The sequence below is a fragment of the Cibotium barometz genome, chromosome 17 (assembly GCF_041138505.1).
Source record: "Cibotium barometz isolate CiBa-2024 chromosome 17, ASM4113850v1, whole genome shotgun sequence".
NCBI classification, from domain to species: domain Eukaryota; kingdom Viridiplantae; phylum Streptophyta; class Polypodiopsida; order Cyatheales; family Cibotiaceae; genus Cibotium; species Cibotium barometz.
Window position 1 is genome coordinate 43,546,136 of NC_141062.1, and position 18,214 is coordinate 43,564,349.

At 42.0% G+C, this 18,214-nt stretch overlaps 1 protein-coding gene across 3 annotated transcripts in view; it reads right to left on the minus strand.

The window, feature by feature from the left end:
• Positions 1-9,405: 9,405 nt before the first annotated feature.
• LOC147630035 (ceramide kinase-like) overlaps positions 9,406-18,214 on the minus strand; it is a 43,458-nt gene continuing 34,649 nt past the window's right edge. For 2 of the 3 annotated variants that reach the window (XM_086811646.1, XM_086811647.1), the window contains 11 exons: positions 14,834-14,995; positions 14,565-14,732; positions 14,255-14,347; positions 14,072-14,164; positions 11,888-12,287; positions 11,549-11,651; positions 11,206-11,358; positions 10,856-10,957; positions 10,322-10,714; positions 10,038-10,104; positions 9,406-9,850 (listed from right to left, as the gene is read on the minus strand). In XM_086811646.1, the coding sequence (XP_086667772.1) occupies positions 9,713-9,850; positions 10,038-10,104; positions 10,322-10,714; positions 10,856-10,957; positions 11,206-11,358; positions 11,549-11,651; positions 11,888-12,287; positions 14,072-14,164; positions 14,255-14,347; positions 14,565-14,732; positions 14,834-14,995 (1,872 nt within the window). In that variant the 3' untranslated portion in view covers positions 9,406-9,712. Of the gene's footprint in view, positions 9,851-10,037; positions 10,105-10,234; positions 10,715-10,855; positions 10,958-11,205; positions 11,359-11,548; positions 11,652-11,887; positions 12,288-14,071; positions 14,165-14,254; positions 14,348-14,564; positions 14,733-14,833; positions 14,996-18,214 lie in introns of all 3 variants that reach the window. The other variant, XR_015267779.1, reaches the window with a different exon arrangement.

Consider the following 18,214-nt stretch of genomic DNA (forward strand, 5'->3'; position numbering starts at 1 on the left):
CGCTCCCAGAACGCGACCCGGGGTCACCGCTCCGTGACACCTAGGCCTTCTTTGTGAGGTGGTAGCATGGGCTTTCACCCAACGTCCAACCCTCTAGTATCTCAGGATTTCCCATCTCCTGCCAAAGTCCCCAAGCCCCCCCTAGGTTTTGGGCAGCCAGTTGAGTTTCTTATGATGCCTCCTCATAGAGGGAGTGGGAATGTTTGAGGAGATGGTGGCCCGCTATTCACATCCGTGTCGTCTTGCATCATTCCAGGCCTTTCGACTCGAGAGTGGCACGATGATTTTCTCCTTCTCTCTGAGTGCAATGGGCGGGGATGGATTGAAGCACGGAGTCGTTACATGCTGTTCATAGATAGGCCATAGAGCCCCCTTACCATTTGCATGATCTAATTATCACTGACGTGCTCACTCACTTCTTGCTATTGCCATGGATGGAGGTGGGTGGCTAGAGCTATTGCCATGGATGGAGGTGGGTGGCTCTAGCCACAAGGATCTGGGAGGGGAGCTGGTGTCCTTGAGTCTTGAGGTAATCCTCTTTTGTATTTCTTCATGTTCTGGTGGCAGTGCCTCTCTCCCTCCTAACTGATACCATAGTATATATATACTCCATGGCACAGAGTGGCTACACGTGGAGGGCAGGATTCATGCCCATCTTGCACGCAGCTTCGCCCCAAGGCAGATATAGTGATTACCCTCCGTCTAAACCCATACCCAAGACTCTTTGAGTGGAGCCTCATGGTAGTTCCGACAATTCCACCTCCCATCGATCTTAGTTATGTGGATTGTCTCGTGGAACATTCAAGGTTTGGGAGGACCGTAGTGCTTTCAAAGGTGCAGGGTCCTAACCAGCAGCAAAGAGGAGCTCCAAAAAGCTATAGTTGGTGGGACCATTGACATTCTCCTCCTCCAAGAGCACCATCTTTTCGAGATGCGTACTTGCCCGCTTCAAGGCAAGAGTCACATCTTTTGGTCTCATGCTTTTGGCCCCTCCGAGACCCAAGGTGGGGTATGCATTTCCATCAGCACAATTCTTACCTACAGTGCTCAATTCCAGCACCATTGTCCCTAAGAGAGTGTAGTGTGCGATCATTAGGATTGGAAAGGACAGAATGGGCTTTATGAACATTTATGCACCAAATGTTGTGGACTATGGTTTGCTAGTCCCTCCCACATGCAGATTTTTGGTGCATTGCAACATCTTGGTGGTGGCATGGCTAGTATTCTTTCAAGCACGGAGTCCTTGGTCTAAGAGGAGACTATCAAGGAGTTGATTCTGGCTTTGAGGGGCTAGGACGAGAGTTCAGATGGAACCCCAGGAGTCTGATTTTTTAACGATTCGACAGGAGGAGTACAGGTCCCAACCTTTCTAGATTAGACCGGTTTTATGTAGATGAGTGGGCTTGTGGATGATTGGTATTCTAGCAGGCACTACTTTCTCCAATCATGCATCCATCATTCTTTCCCTGGGAGGACCCATGGAGGCAGGACAGACTCATGAGCACTTCGATCCCAAATAGCCTCATTCAAAATATGAGATTTACAGCAAGGTAGAGGAGATTTGGGAGAGCGAGGATTTTCACACTAGTTCAACACTACCACATGAGCTTTGGATGCAGGCCTTGGAGATATCATAGGTTATTACAAGAGGCTGCATAGAGCAGATTGGCTAGCTTTCGAGACCAAGAGAGAAGCATCCCTCGAAGCCTAGCCTCCATGTTGTAGCATCAAGAGAGCACCCAGGATAGCCCGTGGGTTGAGGCCTAGTTGGATTCAGCTCACACAAAGCTTAATTCCATTGAGGAGCAAAGAGTGGAGTACAGATACCATGCTAGAGCCTCCTTTTGAACCCAAGCAAGCGACATTTTTGGCCCACACAAGCGAAGGGATTGTATCCACCATGGGCTATGAGGCCAGGATGGATCCATAGTGGTGCGGATAACCAAGAGGCTCCTAGGACCCCTTTCTTTGCTTACACTTCACGACTTGGCCATAGGATTCAGATGCCAGATATTGAGGGCACTCGAGCGTAGTAGGGCACTAGCAGTCTCAGGGCATCCCTCCTCAATTTCTTTTAGTTTTCTGGAAGAGGCTATGGGATAGTTTTCAGCCACATGAAAGATCACTCTCTTTCTATGACAGCCGGTGCATCGAAGCCCAACAGTTGGCCATAGGAGGTAGGCCAGCAAGCTATTCGAGGTGTGGCCATCTTTAGGTGTCCTAGCGGCACTGCCTTTGCGATTGCCTGAAGGCTCAACAAGTTTGGCAGCGGATTCTCTGCATCTTAAATATGGATTGGGCGCCCTTCTACATAGTTACTTATTGGGACACAGTTGCCCTGCAGCTCTAATCATGAGGAGGAGGGTACTTGCCCTGTAGCTCTCTCATCATTGTATTTTTGCAGTGCCAGTTCCAGCTCTAATCACCAACCAATGAAATTGGGATATCACTAGATGTTTTGAAAAGTCTTTTGAAGAAGTTCTATCTCTGTGCTTCATTTGGCTTTGGTTCTAAGAATTTAAAAGACTATGGATAATGCAAAAGAAGGTGCTATCTCATACAAATATGGAGATGGGATAATGCATAATTATCTATTGCATTTCTCCTTGATTCCAAATACTTCAATTGGAAGTTCAATTGAAGGTTGCATTGCTTTGGGGAAGCCAGTTTGTTCAGAAGACCATAGATGGCTTGGATGCTAGATTTTCAGATCTGCCCTTGTTTAATGCAGCTAAACTTTTCAGCCCAAAACATTACGATGTGGAAGATGAAGATGAGTTTGAGAATCAGGTTGTTCAGATGTTCTTAAATCGGTTGTGTGATAAATTTGGCAGAGAACATTATAAGTTTGTAGATGCATTTGAAGGCTTACTCTTACATTGTACAAAGCTTATCCAAAGGCTGGATTTCATGGTGCATGTGGGTGTGGAAATTGAATGGATTCAAGCTTATCCTAATTTGATGAAACTTCAGCAAATCATGCTTATCATCATGTGCATCATGTGAACGTAGTTTTTCAGAATAAAATAGAATCAAGGATGATGAAAGGAGGAGTCTTACATTTGAGACTTTGGAAATACTTATGTTTTTGTCTCTCAGCACCTCAATATCTAGAGGAGGTTGATTGGGAAAGCATGGATAGATATAAAAGCTCTTAGGCCACAGCCTACATGCATGAAAGACTAATTGAGAAGAGGTTGTAGTGAACTCTGATGAAGAGGATAGTTCCCAAAACTTGAGGATATAATATGGTTCTGTTCCCAAAGCTTAGATGGCAAGTATTTAATGGTTTGGATAATTGACTTTAATTTCTCCTTTGTATTTGGCCACATGGTAATCATGGATCACCTACAAGCTTGTACTACAAATTCTAATAAAACACCTTAAGGGAGTGGGGAGGGTCCCATCTTCAGCCCCAATGTAGTGTGGAGGGCCTTAGCTTAGTCTCGGCTCATTCTAATGCCTTGTCCATGATTTTGGATTGTTTACATGTGGCTAAATTTTTCTGTGGTCATTCAAAGTTATTAAATAAATTCATGGTTAAGTGCTCCGAGATTCACACTTTGTGTTACACTAGCTTTAATGTTACTTCTAGCTTCCTTGAGATTTGACACACCGTTTTAGCTTCCTTATAGAGCTCCCAAATGAGAATGTTTATGAAATCAATAGCCTTATGTAGAAAGTAGTACAAACTCCTCATACGTATTCCTAAAGCCAACATGCCTTTTAATGCTGATAGAGAATAATATTGTATTACTGATATGATATGATAGAGATGGCAAAGCCCAAATCCCCATACTTGTGTGCTCTTGTGGAAAGGGAGCTTTGATGGCTAATTTGATACAGTTGAGACATAGAGTATATACTAATGGAAGCTAGGGAGTAAGCTTACACTGATGATTGATGAACTATGGTGAGAAGAAGTTGGCCATGTTTCTACTATATAAGTCTATATACCCAGAGCAGATATGGCATGACACGTAGGCCCACAGTCATAGCCCGTGCCACAATCCACACTATAGACTTGTCTGATAAAGAACTCCTAAATATATACTACAAAATTTATCCACCTCCCAGGTCATTGTGGCTTATCTTGGATCCATTTGTGTCCCACAATGTCAAGACAGGGTGACCAAGAGGAAAGTCTACCTACTCCGAGTGTGGACCATTATAGGATAACGATCCACTATAGCATGTAGCCTATTTGGCAATGTGCCAAATCCAATCTTAAGGCATCTTTTAACTATCCGGGCTTGTAAGATTCCTCCCTCCGGCTTTTGAGATATGCAGGTGTAAGAACCTCCCTTTCTGATCTTATAATTATTCTCTTCTCTGAAATAAAATAAAGATCCTGTTTTGACCTAGAGAGAGAAAATATCTAGAGGGAGGTAATTCAAAATTAAGATATTTTTTGATATAAAAATCCTCCTAGTGTCTAAAATGGTTTTCCCTGAAACAGAAATTCAAAAAGAACTTTCCAATATGCAATTGGAATTAATTGAAAATAGGTAAAAAGGACCTTAGCCTAAGGGTCCAGATTTTTAGAAATTTTTGAATTATGCTCCAATTAAGGCTCCTATGGACCAATAAGATTAATCCAAATGTAGGGAGGATATAAATTAAAGAATAAAAGAAATTTTTTCAAAAATGAGTAAATACTCACATAAGATGAAGAGTTGACTAAGGACAAGGTTTATTTAGTTAAAAAAGAAGAGATATTTAGAGGAAATGATGCATTTTTGACACCTCGGTGTGGAAAATTTTCCTCATGAAGGAGGCACCTATGTCACATGTGTGGAGGAGTTTTAAACTCATAATGAGATATTTTCATCTCTCCTCTCTCCTATTTCAATTAAATCCAAAAAGTAAGCTAAACTGACCTAAAAATTGACCAAACTGATTTGAAAAATTCTAGAATCAGTTTGCTTGGTTAGAGGCTCATTTTTTCCTATAAATAGAAGCCTCCCCCTTTGTAAAAGATTAATAGTGTTTATGCACTGTTACTCTACTCCTCCCCAGAGCCAAAAACATTGAATTCACTTGATAATTCAATTGTTTTTTACTAAATCCTCTACAAAGAATTGGTGGTCACTCTTAATCCAAACAAGAGTAGAACCCTCAATCCCTCAAGCCAAAGGAAAGTTCACAAAACTCTATGTAAGTTAAAAATTTTACTTTTTTTAAATTTAAATCTATGGTTTTCTGATTTCTTGCTTTTTCAATGTAAATATGGATGTTATGCCTTGATGAAAAGGCCACCCCCTTCTCTTCATTAAGAATTCAGTCTTTCTTTATCCTAAAATGAGTAACAAGTAAATTGATTTAAACTTTTATTATTGTTTACTCTTTAGAAAGTGAAAAATGTGATGAGATGTGGATATGGGTAGATGCGAGTGGATGAGATCTGATGAGGATAAATTGAGGAAAGATATGATGAGATAAAAATGATGTGATTGGATGAGAATAGGAATACTTATGAAATGGTTGTTGTGAATTGAATAATGTGGTTTGATGTGGAGCAATGTGGAAAGATGAGAGTTCGTTTTATAAAAAATGTATTTTGAACTGTTTTTAAATGATTGTTTTATGTCAAGAATACTGGAGAAGCATTTTGACTGTCTTGTGAATGAGGTCGTGGAGACCTAATCTGATAAAGTTGCAACAACTGACGGAGAGTCAATGGAGGACGTCTCGCGTAGCAAGGTCGGCCGAGGTCTTGACCAGTCTCGGTTCGATTAAAATGGTGAGCTTTCAGTACGGTGGATGAGGGACCAAGGAAGCCGCCTATGAGTGAAGCGCTAGGTCACCTGCGAAGGATCCTAGAGGGTGCTGACCATACGGTGCTCGGGCTCTGGGTCGCCAACGATACCCACACGTGCATCGTGGAAGATATTGGAACAAGGAGTAAGAGTTGTTTTCTCAATTCGGGTATGGATCTAGTTGATTGACCTTGCTGGTCCTCAACAGATGAGTCCATGGCTCTTTTATATGGATCCATTGGTTGATCTTGCTGGTCTTCAACAGAGATTCCATTTTAATATGTGAATATATTACCGGTTACTATGAGCTAGGAACTATCAAAAAGGCCCCTGAGTGGACAGGTGGTGGCGTTCTGGTTACCAATGATGCCATAGATACACCGATGAAGGAATGATTGGAAATAAGGATTCAATCGGAGATTTTGAGGATTATGATCAGTGACACAATGGTTTCATTAAATGATTGTTTTTAAAGATAGCTGATTCTGTGAAAAAGACAATTTCATATTGGGTGTGTAAGTGGTGTGACTAGTTTTAAGTTTACATGAATATCCGGCTAGAGGGCTTGGAAACTCTTTTCCCTGGGTACCCGGGACAAAACCTAACCAAATTCTTAAGTGGATCCCATCACTACAGTGGTTAGGGACGGTTGGCTAACCCACGGGACTGGATGGGGTTAGGCTAGCCTGATGGATCCCTAAATTGAGACTTAATTCTGTTATGGTACGATAGATAAAGTAAATCCCGAACAAAAATTGTTCTATGGAAAAGAATCAACGGCTGTGCCTCTCAATGAGGAAAAAAACGTTGCTCTATGATCCAAGTACAATCTTTTCCCTGATCTGACTATGGGACTTATGGGTTCGATCAGATCAATTCAGTTAGTTAAGGCTTTTGACTATGTTAGAGAAAAATTATCCTCGAGGAATCACCCGTGCTTTCCGGGCAAGGAAAGTTTTTCCGGGTTCAGTTTTGAAAGAACCGATAGATTAGTCTCTTGTACGGATATCCGTGGGACGAGGCCCCGAGTGTAGGATCCTGCCCTGCGTAATAAGTGTTACTTCCGCTGCTAGCACCTCCCTGAATTCATTGCACAGTGGAGATAGAGATCTCACACGCTCCTAGACCACATCCGGGCTCCTAGGCCACCATCACATGTGACTTCAAGGATGCCGAGCATCCGAGTTGCTCAATCATGGCTATGCCCCATGATTTGATAGGGGTCATACAAGCATAGCCAATGCATGAACAATACATTATGAGATTGTAGTATTGATATCCAATAAAAACATTTGTTAAGCTCTTTTAGAGAACTTAGACTAGGTAGTATCATTTCCAATTCTTGCTTCAATTAATCTCATTTGTTAGTAATGTATTTGTTTTTTGAGCCCGCCTTGTTAATGAGATAGACGCTAGTGAGAAAAGCTTAATAATTGGATGATATTAGATAAGGATTCCATCCCCATGAGGAAAGCAGTGGATAGTACAGAGAGCCACATACATGTGATTGCAATAAATAAAACATGCAAATGCTATTTTTAAATGTTAATTGAGCTATTTTGAGATTGCATTAATTTTAGTTTGGATAATCAACTTTAAACAATGGACAATGAATATTGATATTGAGAAGGGTCGAATACTCTATGACATTATCAACCATGCTATAGATGATCATGAGAAAAACACATCAAGCCACCTTACTTAGGTCATCAAGACAATACTCATAGATAATCAACTTACAAGGTTTCCCTAAATCTAGCACCATCATACATCCCTAGCCTCTTCCGACTTCAAGAATTAGTTCTAATAGTTTGATTGTACCCTCATAGAAATCTATAAGCTTCATTTGTTGGCTTATAGTCTCTACATAGAAATTTCCAAGTAAAATTGTGTCATTATTGTGACAAGGCTATTTTATAGTGCACACAATGTTTCACCATCACCATACAATGCTATACACTAGGGCACTAAGGAGAAGTAGCATACTAGATCATAAACAAATTGGGTTTTTCCTTTTTATCTTCACTTACATGTACTATGAGAAGCATTAGTACAAGTGTTCCATGAATAGACTGGAGGGAATGTGCCCTCTGTGAGTGACACTATGGGTCTATTGCATAGAAACATCAATAGCAAATGTCCCAATGAGATTTGGTGAATTACTCCTAATCTATTAACTCTCTTTAATGCCACCACAGCTAGGTGTCATTGTGCTTGTCCAGTATGAGCTTCATAAATTAATAACAACAATCTAAGGAGAATCCAACCAATTCTACCTTCATAAAAGTAGTCACATCAAGGCCTCTCAATGACAGGTCGAATGACACCCATCTTTCTTTGAAGAAGCAACGTTATCTCCCTCGTATCTCATAGTAAATTGGATAAACAAACAAGTAGTGCTTCTCTTTCTCTAGCTTCCCAATGGAGCATACGTTGCATGTTCTCGCATGCCCTCTACTCTCCATGTCACAACTCCAAAACAATGGAATGATACTCATCTAGCTAATGGCAAACATTATGACATGAGATATATGTTTATCAAGATGTCTTGGTTTTTCTAAGCAATCACCCTTTGTAAGTCTCAATAAGTACTCTCTATAAAAGTGAAGCTTCATTAGGAAGCTATGATGGGATCAACTAGGCCAAGCTCATATGCAACCAGTCAAAAAAGAAAGGCAATCCATATGAGGCGAACCATTCAGCAATGTGGTAGTACCATGATCTATCTCAGAAGAGGTCTTTACCTACTCTATTTATAGATAATGCATTTAAGTAATGGTGTGAAAGAGGGCATCTAAAACCAATGGAGCTCCTAAAAACTCCACCAATATGTATACCCTGAACTCAGAGATCTCATCAATGTACAAATCAAACACAGATGATGATGATTGTATTAACGCCCATAGACCGTATACTGCCTATGGGACCAAAAAGCAATGCATCTCACCATAAGAAAAAAAACAGAGCAGTAATGTGTATCAAAAAGTGTGTGCAAGTGGCCTAGAGGCCAATGCATGTGATGGAACAAATGTGACACATCTAAAAGGTGTAGAAATATCATCAAAGTTTGGAACAGTCTAAGAGACAAACATTTGAGAGCCAACGTGATGTGCACTACAATAATACTGACACTACTAAACACAATCCTACACCAAGCATTAAATGCTTTTAAAAAGCTTTTTATACTTGACAACCTCTATATGTAGACACATGGTGATATAAAATGAGAGGGAGAGAGAGAGAGAGAGATTCCATCAAGGTTGAGAATCAAGCTAATAATGTTGACACTACTGAGCACAGTCCTACACCAATGTTTTAATTATTAAAAGTTTAATGCTGTTATAAAACTTTTCCTACTTATACCCTCGGGCCTCTATATGGACAATCATGGTGATATAAACTGGATATACTTCATAACAATCTATGTTTGGGACTGCATCAGTGGTACAATTCAAAGTCTGACCTTCGTACCTATGACCAGCTTAGGCTAGAGACTTTATTTTCTCTTTGGTTCAGCCAGTGCAAAGACAAGCTATCTAACATCAATGATCAAGAGACACTTTGCCATGGATCCTACCGTCAAGCATATCCGTCATGAAAGGCAACAAGCCTGTAGTAACTATACCATGTTCAATGGAAGTAGGTCAATGAAACCCATGTATGCTTTTAAGAATTGAGCAGTCACCAATATAAACTTGCTTGGTGAAGTGATATTTTACATTAACAAAACTTACACTCCTCCCTCTCTTCAAAGCCTTTCCACCAACCCTCGGTCAATGTTCATGTATGGCTATGGCCTTCAATAAAAAAGGGTTCCTTTTCAAGTCCTATGAACCCTTCTAACAAAGATTCTCATGTATACAGTTGTTCTTACCAATAGCTCGGTCTCAGTTTTTGCCAATTCGACAGCCAGATACAATATCAGCAAGGATAGTTAGACCATTAAAAATTGATCAGACGTCTGGGCCTGAAGCAAAAATGTTGACAAGGCCCCTAAAAACTTGAGCTGAAAGCTGATGGGCAGGGAAAAGCTCACCATCAACATTCCAAATGCTTTCTTCACCATGTGAAACAAAATTGAAATGAGGAGTCTGCAATTGCAACAATAATGGATGAGATTTAAAAAAACTTAAAGGATGCATGCCCTTGCATGCATTTCCAGGGGCAGCATGGGCACCCCACACCCCCCCACCCACACACACACACACACGAGCTTTTATGTTGTTCAATAACTTACTGGCACAAGGAACACATGAAAGGAAAAGGCTTTGGAGCTACCTTGTACTCTTCAACAAATGCAAGGTCTAAGGGATCCGCACCTTCCCTTGTCAGTTGAATCAGGTGCCTTTTGATTAAACAGTACAAAAACATGTTAAATGCATTCATGTAATTGCAAAAAAGGATTTAAGCTTTTTATCCTCCTATCATGTAATGTGAGCAATGAGTGTACAGACATAGCCTGCGGGCAGCCGGACCAGATTGTTGGTACACTGTTTACAATAACAAGGATCCCTCTCATGTGTTGATTCACCTACAAAAGAAAACAAGGAGTGACCTTTTACCAGAGGTAAGCTAGCCGTGAGCACTCCTTCACAAGAATCAAATGCAAAAGCCCATCAGCAAGGTGTGCGCTTGGGGCCACCCCATTAGATGCTTTATCATTTCGACAAGATATCACTGCTGCTCCTATGCTGATGAAGGAGCCCCGTGAATGTTTCCACCTTGCAATCTTCTGAGAAAGAGGTGAAGGTACTACAGACGTTTCATCCAGATCAGACAGATCCACCCCATTTGCGCAGATGCTGCAATTGAGACGACAAATCATTCTACTCAATTCCTCTTTTCTTGCTACTGGATTTTGGTGCAACAAGCTCTGTGTGTGCAAGCCATTGGGCGACAGAGTATTGGTGTCACTCTCTAAAAGCTCAACATAGGAAACCTCAGCTTCATATAACCTGCCAAGCATTAACCCTTCAAATCAGTTCTCAAAAGGAACACTTTATTCCTCAAGGGTAGCTGGAACATGTACTCTCTTTTTTTCTTTTTCTTTTTTTTTCCGAGGGGGGGTGTTTGTTAAAAACTTAAGGCAGGCATACTTGTGCTGAAGAAAAACCTTGGTTCCTGCAAAGTCATATCTCATTGGTCCCATCCATCGATTTGGCTCGCTTTCCTTAATTACATTGCCATAAAATCCATACCTGGTGCAGAGAGAGCAAGCACTGTTCATTCAGTTTAACACACACAACAAATAACTTGTGTATCATGTCATCATCATCATCATCCTTGTTGTCACCACTCTATCATCATCATCATCCTCGTTATTATCATCATCCTCATTGTAGTCGTCGTTGTCATCCTCATCCTCTTGGTTTTCATCATCAACACCACCACCACCGCTACCACATGTACTCTATTGAAATCTGAATGTTTTACACATAATGCTTACCCTGCAAAAGATGCGGCATAGCGAACACAAGGTTCTTCTTCAGCAGATGTGCTCGTGCTTTTCCAACTAATAAGGCGCACAATGTCAAGTGGCATATTCTCCCCAAGGATAATATGAAGAGCACAGGTGGCTGCATTCCGTGATCCTGTCGTACTATTGATAATAAGAGCAAAAATAAGCCAATTTCATAACATTGTATGTCATTAAAAGAAAGTCCATTCGGTTTGAACTAGCTACACCTGGGAGCGACATCACAAAGGGGCGGCGGAGGGCCTGCTTGCGGGTGCATGGCTGTGTATAAGAAAGTCACAAAAGAAAAGGAAGTCCACTCATTTCCATTCACCTGATAGCAATAGAATCGGTTGACCCGGCAGGAATAATACCAATTCTGAACCTTTGATTAGGAAACACAAACCTAGGGTTTAAAGAATCACCCTCAGGTCCACCTACACGAGAGACAACAAAGAGAGATCAATTTCAATTTGTAGGTATCAGCTTGCTGGTAGTCCAAGCCATGTATTTCAGGAACTAAGAATAAAGCTTTACATGGCTGCCACCTTATAGAGCATAGAGAAAGCCATATACATATAGATAAAGATAAAGATATATATTGATATATATATATGTGCGTGCATGCGTGTGTGTGTCTAAGGTTCCTTGGTTGGACTCATGGTTTTCTTACTTGTTTGTTCTGTTGGATAGGTATTTGCCTCAGGTACAGATGGAACCACAACTCTGCCGTCTTTATAATGAAGGGATTCAAAATTCATGGCAAAACTAGATACATCGCTGCTCGATGTGGAAGAACATGGTAACTTGGTAACCTTAGAAGAGCCACTGTTATGGCTTTTGGACCCAGACAGAAGACTGCCAGTAAGAGGACTGTTGCTAGAATCAGCCAATCTCATATTTTCTGCTGTAAGGTCGTCCAGAAGTGGACGTGAATCTGTAGAAGTCGGTAACAACGTTTCAGAGATGCCTCTCTGCGATTTTTCAAGATCATGGGGTTTCGGTGGGTATCTTGCTCTATGGCGTTGCAACAGAAGGCCATTTAAGACTTCATTGAGGAGGCCATCACCACCCTAAATTAGAAGCCTGAGAAAATTTAGATAAAGAGAGCTGCACAATGAAAAAAAAAATAGATACATTATATGCCACCAATTGAAAGTCCTGAACTTTTTCTTTTCTTAGCAAGAACTAGTCGAGTAGGTTGCGCCTCTCCAAGCTCAACCATCGGGAATGGGGAGGAGGCTAGACACTGATGAAGGATCGGTGTCCCTCAGCTGAGGCGAACGGGGATTGAACTCGAGCTCCATGCTCTAGAGTTTGCCACCTTGCCAGTTCTCCTACCAAACTGTGGACAAAATCCTGGAGTTCTTATTTCAAGCACAGATTAAAAGCATACACAGAATTTTCTTTGGATCCAAGAAAGGATGACCACGACAAAACACACGCGAGCAAGCATGCATGTACACATAAATAGGTCTGCATATGACTACATCATAACGCGCGCGCACATGCACACACACACACACATAAATAGGCCTGCATATGACATCATGTTTAGAAACTGGTGATGTTTTCCAGTCATATGCCTCCAACACATGCTGCTCCTAGTCATTTTACAAAGCCAGTCTTTTCTTGTCCCTTTAATTACAAGTGACACATATTGGGGCACCCAACACAGTAGTCGATATAACAGGTATCAATACCTGGGTACAGTCAATTATATACTAAGACACTCTATAGAGTACGATTCTAAAATGCACAGAAACCACCCATATACACAACGCTTTGCCACTATTGGTGGTGGGGTCAGTTTTCCTAGTCTTCAAGGCTGAGGAACTACTATACATACTACTTTGGCTTAGAGGAACTACAGGCCAAAATGTAACAGTACACATTGGCATCTGACAAGAGCTTCCAGGGAGCAGTGTATGCAGCTGCTTCTACTGTTTGGCAACAAATAGGTTGTGGGAGGAGAACCAACAGCAAAGGGGTACATTGAACATATCATGTAGAGGAAGTGAACTAGTGAGCAGCAGGGGCATTGAGACCCATGGGCCCTTGGCAGGAGATGGCTGTCATTGCCATTCCTGATTGGAGTTAAAAACAAGAATGCATTAGGGTTTTCTAAGACTAGCCTTAAGCATTCACTCAAAAGCCAAGCATCTATACCCTGAGAAGGTCCCCCTGAAAAGAGACTTCTATTAAGTATGAAAAGTAATACAACCGATTTCCTTTCAAAAAAAATCCTCTCTAGAGACACTCCTGGCGAAACCAAGCAGGGATGCTGTGGCTTCAAAATAGTGGTAGAACCAATAGGGGAGTATGTCCCAAACACATATAAAGGTTTTGCATTTGTATTCTACCATTCTGGAGGAGCCCTGGATCTTGCCCAGATGGATGCAAGAGTATGCACAATCATTAACATAAGAGACCTTGGATACAGAACCCACCAGGGAAAACATGGATACAGAAGAGACCTCAGATGCAGTGCCCACCAGGGCAGACATGGATCCCAAACCTATTATTGAACCTGAGATCCTCGGTGCCAAGCTCTAGTATGACCGCTGGTTCGGGGCCCATTAGTCCACCAGACACTGTACTTGATTACATCCTTACATGCCCCCTACAATACTTGCATCAGAGAGAATATACCATGTATAAAGGCAGGTCTACTCCAAAGGAGGAAAGGGCACTCAGTCATGTCATTAGAGCTTGCTCTAATGGATTCTCACACTTGCTTGAAAGCAAGATTTGGGTTTAAACTTACACCACTTGGGCAAGGGCCTGCCAACATGCTTTTGAACCAGCAAACACATTTAAAAAAATCTTCAAATGCAGTTAGGTTTTGATATCTTACAACAACAATGACTCCGTCTAGTCCTGCCAGCTCCTCATCGCTAGCATTGTTCATGACTTCAAATGCATGCCTGATTCTCTCAGTCTTTAACACCTGGCAAAAACAGAATAGAAATGGAAACAAAGTTGAATTGACTGCTCCGAAGGCAATCTCTTCACTTAGCTGGCATTAATGCAGGTTTACCTTGGTATTGATTTTTGCTCGTTTGAAGAGAGAAGACACATCTTCCCAGGTTGTCAATGCCATTTTCTTGCCACTATGTGGGTTGATTATGACCTGCAAGCAAGCACTTGAAAGATTCAGTCCTAGTCCAGTTTTCTGAGGCTCGTCAAAAATATCCCTCTGCCCATTAGCTGGGGGGCCATTTTGGCTGCCTGCCAATGATGGACAGGCAATCTTGCCCATCCAACTCCCTGCCCCCGGGAGACCAGTGGAGGGATATCTATAACTGGTCTGAATCTTATTAAGCAAATCTAGGAAGATTTTCTCGTACCAAGAGATTTTTGGGCCGTTTGATGTCTTTGTCTATAAGGGATTGTATTTGATTTGCCCATCTCTTGCAAACACCTTGGTCAGAATGCTGGAATAGAAATGTTTTGGGAATCCATGTTCCCTTTTGATTGGAAGATTTTTGGTATGCATGCACTGCAAAATGATGCACCTGAATTGTGTCCATGTAAAGTAATTACTAGACCAGCGCAACACAAACATATATCGGAAAAAAAAAACATAAACCATAATATCCTGCTTGTATCTATTCACCTCATTGAACACTACTTCTGAGCATGCCATTGATGTGTGTACTCCATCTTGATCAGAAGGGCTGGTCTCACTAGATTCAACAGCATAGATTTCCGATATCACCAATCGATTTGGCATCTTGTTGTTCCCTAGTGAACCACAGCAACAGATGATGCCGATGTCCTAAACAAATTGAAGTTGTAAGTTTGATCCAAAAAATATAATAATGAAGAAGGGACAAAAGAAGGTGGGATAAGAAAGAGGGGAAGAAAGTTGTAAGTTTAATCAAATAAACATAATGATGAAGAAGGGGGAAGAGGTGGGATAAGCAGGAGGGAGGGGGGGGGGGGGGGGGGGACAGATGTAAAACAGCACACAGCTCATCACAAACTATGCATAAATAACAGCGCACAACACGCTATGCATATGTAAGATAAAGCAATGAAACATAATAGCTACACATGCCCAATGGGCCTATGAGATTCAATCAATGAGTTGGTTGACCTTATGAGAAAAAGAAATAAAGTTATATTAAACGTCTCCTAAAGACCCAATGGGTTTATGAGACCAAAGTGATAAAATGCTATCCATGGTATGTCCCGTCATGGAAAAGAAAAACAAACAAGTACAAATAACATAGCTCTCTGAAAGTAGAGGCTGATACAATGATCATCATGGGGAAGTACATGGGGTATAAGCACTAGTACAAGAGAGTCTCATGATGGAGTACATGAGAATATGAAGCATGTGGGGCACATCATCCTCCAGTAGAGGGTCAAGTATGTTGAGCATAGGGTTACTAAGTATGGCCAAGAGGTCCCCTATCACCACAATGCATGTTTTGCCTTGGCGGAACCCTCACTCTAACCCTAACCCTAATTTTCAAGATTATCAGAATGAAGATTTGGTCGCGTAATCGCAAAGAGCTCGTTGAGAGGAGCAACTTTGTCTCTTACAGCATCTTCAAATTCAAAGTGGTTTGAGAGATTTTTAGGAGGATGACTTTTTGCATAAAAAGTCAATAAAATTGCTTTTCGGTTGCTTTTTAAAAGCAAAACTTGCTTTAAAGCAAGGGGGCTGTCAAGCAAGGCTTGGGGTGACGCTTATGCATCATAACCCATAACACATCACGTCGATTCATTGAGTGAAGGCCAAAGAAGCTGTCACTCTTGGATCTTGGGTGTGTGTGTGTGTGGGGGTGGGGGGGGGAGCGCTCTGGCTATTTGTTGTGGAGGTTCGGACTCAAGTTGTAACAGCAAATCAACTTTTGGAATAGAAAGAAATACCGCAAGAGGCACCAATGGTTTTGGAGCCAATGCAGTGTCTTGTGTAGAAGCGCTCTAGCTCCATCTCTCTCTCTCTCTCTCTCTCTCTCTCTCTCTCTCTCTCTCTCTCGTTTAAAGTGCTTGTGTTTTGTTTACCACCCATCAGTGGTATTGAAGACCGGTTTCATGGTTCCATTGCTTGGATCATGTCAACTTTCTCAAGGGGGCAAGCTCGGAGCGAGACCGATGAAGTTGTAACCAACTTTGTGAAGAGTAAAGAAATACCGCAGGGGCGCCAGAGTGGTTTGGGGCCACCACTTCTCTTGTGTAGAAGCAATCCAGCTCTCCCTGTCTACATTCTCTCTATGATTTCTCTCTCTGAAGTTTAAGTGATTTAAACTGTTTTTAAGTGCTCGAGTGTGGGAAAGTTTTTGTCTACCTCCCGTTAGTTTTATTGAAGGTCGGTTTCAAGGTTCCATTGCCCCGATCACGTCAACTTTCTCAAAAGAGCAAGCTCGTGGTCATTTGCACGCAAGCATGACGAGAAGAGACAAGGAAGAAGCCAAAGAAGAGAATCGGTTTCTCTTGGGAAAAAGCAAAGAGGATTCACATGGACCAAAGGCACATGATGCACAGTGAAGGCCTGTGTTGGCATGTATAGATTAGCCATGAGCATTCGAGTGGGTAAAAGTCAAAAAGCAAGGCTGTTTTGACCAAAAAGCTGAGTTTGACAGAGTCAAAAAGCAGATCAAAGTGTATGGAAAGGTCAACTGCGTCAAGATAATGGCATGCGTGTGGTTTGGTGTCACCATTTGGCCACCCAATTAGTCCACCCGTGCTTTCTTATCATGTATGTACATTGGACTGGTGTCCATGGCAGTTGTTTATACCCGAGATTGATGCCACTCATGTGATACTGTGGACTTGGCTTTCCGTTGGGATTTGTGCCTCTGTGTACATGCCTGGAAATGCTTGGTGGATTGGTGTTCCATTGGGTCTCTACCTCGTGTACTTGCCTGGAGCACGTCTATTTTGGTATAGTCTCATGAACGGGGATTGTCCATACCAATGTTGCATTGCATAGCATCTTTATGTGCTTGCTTGCAATTGAAATTGCATGCTGTTTTCATGCTTGCTTGACCAATGTGTAGTTCCGGGTAAGGGGACGCCCGCCCGCGAACCGTGCATGTGAAACTGTCTGCTAACATGGTTATGTGGCATGTGACAGGTGGTAAGTATTGGTCATAAACCTAGCCTTAGGAGTTAGCACTAATTTATAAGTGAGTGTGTACACACTTCATTAAGGTTTGGACGACCAAAACTCACTTATAAATTATGACCAGCCCGATGTTCACACACACTAATGTGCCGAGGTGATGTCCACCGCCCAGACCTTATCCCCTTTGTACAAAGGAAGTAACCAGCCATGTGTCCACTCTAGCTTGCTCCACAAAGCACCTGCCTACCACCTACACTGGACAACTCACCACCTCACTCCTCCTCCTCTCTCTAGAGATTGGTGCTCCTTCATGAGGGCTGTTGGGCTGCATTTTCTGCATTTTCTCCTTCCCAACTCCATTTCCAAGCTTGCTAAGGTGTTTCTCAAGCTTCCAAGAGTGTTTCCGTATGCTAATCACTCTCCTGCATGAAAGGGAGCAAGGAAGGTGGCAGGTGATGCACAAGGTCCAATAGTGTGGTCTGGGGGCTGCAGCAAAGAGGCGTGAGCACACAGAGAGAGAGGCGTAGAGCTTCGAAAAAGAGAGAGAGAGAGATCGTACGATTTGGGGAAAAACGTTAGGGCATTTTGCCCTTGTGTTCCCTTTTTATTAAAAGTAAGGTCTTGAGACCTTTTAAAAGTCTTTGGCCCAAGTTCAATGTGAACTTGGCCAAGGACCTTTTTTAAAAAGAAATCCTAAGCCTTCAAAAAGGCCATGTACAAAGATATACAAAAGTACATAGAGGGGGTCATTTAGGCCTGTAACCCAACAACCTCCCACTTAAAGGCATACATGGCGCCTTTAAGCTAAGTCACTCCCACCATCTGTATGCATAGCTGATGTTGTGCTTTGGGTAAGCACTTAGTGAGAGCATCTGCAGGGTTTTGTGACGTATGTACCTTAACAACTGTGATAAGGCC